The sequence below is a fragment of the Pavona decussata genome, unplaced genomic scaffold (assembly GCF_977016875.1).
Source record: "Pavona decussata unplaced genomic scaffold, jaPavDecu1.1 SCAFFOLD_254, whole genome shotgun sequence".
Lineage (NCBI taxonomy): Eukaryota > Metazoa > Cnidaria > Anthozoa > Scleractinia > Agariciidae > Pavona > Pavona decussata.
Genome location: NW_028145657.1, coordinates 5397593 through 5403010, shown reverse-complemented (window position 1 = coordinate 5403010; position 5418 = coordinate 5397593). Strand labels below are relative to the sequence as shown.

General features: G+C 36.5%; 1 protein-coding gene across 1 annotated transcript; it reads left to right on the top strand.

Moving 5' to 3' along the window:
• The first annotated feature begins 112 nt into the window (after positions 1-112).
• On the top strand, positions 113-5294 carry LOC146456765 (progestin and adipoQ receptor family member 3-like). Its single transcript, XM_085092781.1, has 6 exons — positions 113-506; positions 1920-2082; positions 2677-2829; positions 3370-3567; positions 4004-4094; positions 4877-5294. The coding sequence occupies exons 1-6, from the start codon at positions 313-315 to the stop codon at positions 5044-5046; spliced, it is 969 nt and encodes a 322-aa protein (XP_084948907.1). The 5' UTR covers positions 113-312; the 3' UTR covers positions 5047-5294.
• Positions 5295-5418: the final 124 nt, after the last annotated feature.

Genomic DNA, 5418 nt, shown 5'->3' with positions numbered 1-5418 from the left:
CTCATGTTGGATCTATATTTGGAGATCATGACCAAATTTGGTGAGAAACGGGCTCGAAAACAGTCACGGGAAGAAAGTGTATATGGCAATCTTACATGAAGTACTGACCCGCCTGACTTCCTTCTTTACCGTGTGTGGTCAACTTTTCAATGACAGATTTTTCTTTCAAAACAAAACAACAACAACAAAACACAAGGGAACACAGAAAGGCACAATTTGACAGATTTTTACTATCATCAGCTTTACGGATGATCCATTGATCCACAAGATTTTGGAAAAGCAGTTTGAAAGCGAAAGACACCGAAAGACATCATGCATGATTTACGAAGTGTTCAGATACAGCTAAGCGAGAGAGGTTTTAAAACGGACACAAAAAGCCCTTTTCTTCTGGAATCGAAAACCGTAAAACTCTATGATTATCACGATACACCGTATTTTCTTCGAGGAAACCCGTATGTTACTTCTGGATACAGAGCATTCTTATCTTTTAGGCTTTGTGTAAAAAGGTAAGAGCCTTTGAAATCCCTTAGAATCTATGTAGCAAGCTGAAGCTTGATGGACAAGCGTGGGGTCTACATACAGAAATGTTAGTTGACTTCATTGCTATGTTCACTAGTTGAAGTTGACTTCCATATCTGAACAAAGAAAGAAAAGTCATGGCCATAGAGCTTTACAAGCTATCAGATGCAAGGCATGCGTACGTGTACTTGAATCAATGACTCTTAATCCTTCTAGAAAACAAGCTTACACTCTTGTGTGCCATGCTGTCACCACTGAATAACGTTATCTGTTAAAAACCCTTCTAGAGAAATTACTTAAAAGAGCTAAATATGCAGGTGCATATTTAAAGAAAGAGAAATAGACATGAACACTCCCTGCATGGTTGATGTTGTAGCTACATGTACATGCCAATACTAACAGCACAATGAATAATGTCCAAGAGTGTAGCATGGTCGAGTGGTTAGGGCACCTGACTTGAAATCCAAAGGTCCCGGGTTTTAGTCCTGTTCTGACCACTATCTGGCGTTGTTTCTCGGTAGCACCGGGTTCAACTCCTTGGCCTTGGTTCGGGGGGTTTCTGAGAAGGAAACCAATCAATTTCTGCCATTACTCCTGCAAGGCAGCGAACTTCCTGCTTCCCGAAAATAATTATGAAGGTAACAATACAAACTCGGTGTTAGAATGATAACACAATAATTATTAAATAATTATTATTATTGAACTCGGTTATCGCAAAATATTGTAATTTGTCAGTGTCTGGCAGATCAATTAGGCTTCAGCGAATAATTGATCTGCTCGCCACTGATAAATCACAATATTTTGCTCAACCTCATCCAATACAGGAAATTGTTAATTATTTTACCATTTAACATTAGACAGTGAAGGTCCCTTTTTTACATACTAACAGTACAAAGTTTTACATACTACTATCAAAAGTTCTTTCAACTGATCATGTCAAGGATAATTTTTTTAAACTACACTTTTTGTGATTGGTTTGCAAAATGTGTGCCACTTTCTCAACCAGTGAGAACAAGAACCAATCATCACCTGTTCAAGCATATTGAACCTGTGCATTATCGCAGTGACATGTATTTGCAGCTTACAATTCTGATTGGTTCCTGAGGCTCTGTTCGTCTGTTGTGATTGATCAGGGTGGTTTTAAAATGGAAGTTAACCCCCAGAGGAGAAAAATCTCATTGTTACTGTTCACCAACGTGGCCACCAATGACGTCACATGCAAACCATCAATTATTAGCTGGATTTCTTTTTAAGCAAAACGCTTCATAACTAATAATAATTGGTTCATCACTTCTTGCTAAAAGCTGTGCAAACCAAATTAAGTAAAGCATAAAATAATATTATTTGTCAGTATTAAAAACTTAGTAAGAAAAAATTAACCTTTATTTTTATTGTTTTAGTTTGTTTGTGCTATCCAATGAATCCATCAACATCTGGTCTCATTTAGTTGGATTCTTCTACTTCTTCTATCTCCTCCTCCTTAACAACTTCGTCAGAATTCCAGAAAACGGTGGGACATTCTCTGATCACGTTGTGCTGACCTCATTACTGATAGGCTACATGGTGAGAATGAAGACTCTACCTATAAAATATATTTCCAATTGAAATTGTTTTCTTTTTAAATTCACTTTTAATTTTGGTATAGTGACAACTTTGAAAAAAGTGTGCTAAGTATGAATATTTAATTCCTAAGAGATGTGTAGAAAAAGTTTTTTATGGTCGAATGTAACAGGGCTGTCATTTATCTTAAAGTTTGCATCTCTTTAAGCTGTCATCATGGGGAAAGTAGGCAGTCAGTTGGCTTTTAGATGTGTCATCCTATTATGGTGTATTGTTGATGGAATATGTTGTAGAGGCAACAAGGATGGGATACCAACCCATGCATGCAAAGCACATTTGGACAGGAAGTCTCTTACGATGTGTTAACGATGGAATACATGTATGTTACAACTGATAAAGATAGAAACAAGAGGAAGAAGTAGATGAAATTTCAGTACCAACAGACATTACTTCAGTATAAAATAAATTATATTTGCATGTATATAGTAGTTATAATAGATTTGAGAAATTAAGCATTTGCAATAATTTATTGTGAAGATGTTTAAACATGGATTTTCATCTTCACTAAATACCTCATCTGATGCTCTTGTCTTTCAGATTTCCATGTTCTTTTCAGCCTGTTATCACTTATTTTGTTGTCACTCTGAAAAAGTTTTTCACCTGTGGTTGTCGCTGGATCTGGCTGGTATATCACTTGGTCTTTGTGCCTGCTACATTCCCGCTGTATATTATGCATTTTACTGCCATGAGGTATGTTTAATGACTACACTGTACTGTGGGTACTGTATCATTCAGAGTTCTTGTTAAGATTTGTAAAAGGAGATAAAATAAATTTACAATAGGACACCATCTTAATGTCTCCCATGGCAGATGGCAGATTCCAAACGTTTGGAACTGAGGAAAAATTAGGATTTGAATGGAGTCATCGGGGCATAACAGAGCTAATATCTCGACCCCAAATCGCAATAAGATGCTGATTTTTGGCAAGTAGGCACTTTTCATCATGCTCTTTCCAATCGTATGAAAAAATCCCATGTCATAAATTTAGTTTTTATGACATCATCACTTTAGGACTCTATAGCATTAAATTATGATTCTGTGGGACTCTTAGCAAGTGCTGTATGTGGTGAACCAAGAAATCTTCAAATGGAGAGGCACCTCATCCCACACAAGATCATAAAAGCATGGTTGAATTGGCACTGGTAACTTAAAAAAATAATTACACTCTGTTCATGTTTTTTCCTTTAAAAACTAACAATGAAATTGTTATAATGGCATTGTTGTTTTCAGACTTGGCAAGGCCTGTACCTGGGTGGCGTGGCTCTCATAACTTTTATTTCACTAGCATTTCAATTTCACCCTTCATTCCTGACATCTCGTTGGGCTTCAAGGAGACTACTGTTGTTCTGTAGTTTGGTAGCGTATGGTGTTGGTCCGTCACTTCACTGGTTCCTGCTTCTTGGGGGTTGGACTGACTACAGTGTGAAGGTATGTGCCAGCTTATCATGAGCTGACCTCAAGAGCATCCAGGTTATTTTGACAAATGTGCTATCTGGAATATCCAAATTAAGTACATCCACATTTTTATTGCATAAAAATTATAAAGTTACTTGTTTGTCCCAAATAAATTACACATCCTATGGTTTTAAGTGTGTTTTTAAAATGTGCTAGGGTCATTAACTTTGGCAACTGCATCACGTAAAAGCTTATCTTATAGTCAGAACTGACTAAAATAAGGCCCTGTTCAAACTTTAAACTATACATGTGTGACAGAGCCTAATTTGCAAATTAGCGAAAACAAAATATTAAAGCCTTTCCTTGTTTACATTAGGTTCAGTACATGTAAAGTTCAACATTTGAACCAAGCCAAACTGATTTGTTGTATCTTAGCTTGAAGTTTGTTTCCTTTTTTTTCTATTTTCAGCTATTTATTCCAAAGGTGGTTGTGATGTATTTGCTTGGAATACTTGCATTAGGATTTTATGCGCTAAAAATACCTGAAAGATACTTTCCAGGTAACTTTCAGCAACAAACTTCAACTTTCCAATATTCAATAATAATATTTCTTTGGTATTGTGGCAACTCAAGGAATTCTTTATTTATCTGCTTGTTTTTGCTCAAGTAACTACAGTAGGTGTTTGCCTATCTTATATCCTTCCTCAATGGTGTTACCTTGAGCATAGTTTGCCAGTAATCTGCTGATCAATTCAAAACTTCAACACCCAGCAACCCCCCCTCCCACCCCAATGTTCCATGCAGATATAGTCCCAAAGTGTGATGTCACAAATATTTGAATTTTTGAACATTCGGAAAGAGCATGATGAAAGGTATTATGCCTCGATGACTCCACACAAATCCTTCTAATTTTTGTCTCAGTTCTTAACGTTCGGAACTGCGACAAAATGAGAAGGATTTGTATGGAGTCATCGGGGCATAACAGAGCTAATAAGATGCTGATTTTTGGCAAGTAGGCATCTTTCATCATGCTCGTTCCGAATATACTAGCAATTCCCATAATTTCATAAATTTAGTTTTTGTGATGTCATCACTTTAGGACTCTATTCCTCAGGAGTCCAGAAAATTAGAGACATTTGCTTTTGGGCATGGCTAGCGAGGAAAGGGTTACTGGCTAGTTAGTAGCTTGATAAAACAAACACCATCAGAAATGTTTCACCTATACATTTTTAGTGTTGCACGGAAATGAAACAACTGAGAGACAGTCAAAAGAAAGCATAATCACAAAAATGTAATAGAACCTTTATACATCCTATATTCATTATTTTAAATCTCTTGGCAGGTAAACTGAACTATGTGGGTTCCAGTCATCAGTGGTGGCATTTGTTTATTGTACTAGCGTACTACTGGTGGTACAGATCCAATGTCATCTACATGAAGTATAGACTCAAGTACAAGTGCTCACCCTACAGTGAACTGGATTCTTCTGAAATTCCCTCTGACTATTTATAGTGTCTGCTAAAGTAAATTAAAGCAACCTTGAAAAAAACACTTCCTAAGTTTTACGTGGCATCCCTTTCATAACTGTTATATTTTTGTTGGTTCTGAGGTTGTTGAAGTAACTGACATGTTCACCCATTTATACCTCAGCCCTACATTAAGCCACAGTTGGTTTTGAATTCAATCCCCTGCAATGTTGGCTTTGTTTCTTAATGGATCACTCTCTGAATTTTGATGTTTTGTTGTTGTTGTTTTTTTTTTACATAATTATTAAATAATTATTAATGCAGTACCTAGTGATGCACTCTATGTAATTTGTAAATCATTCGGTGAATCCAGTGAATTGACAAAGAAAGCATGAAATTCCTCATTGTGTGGAGTCAG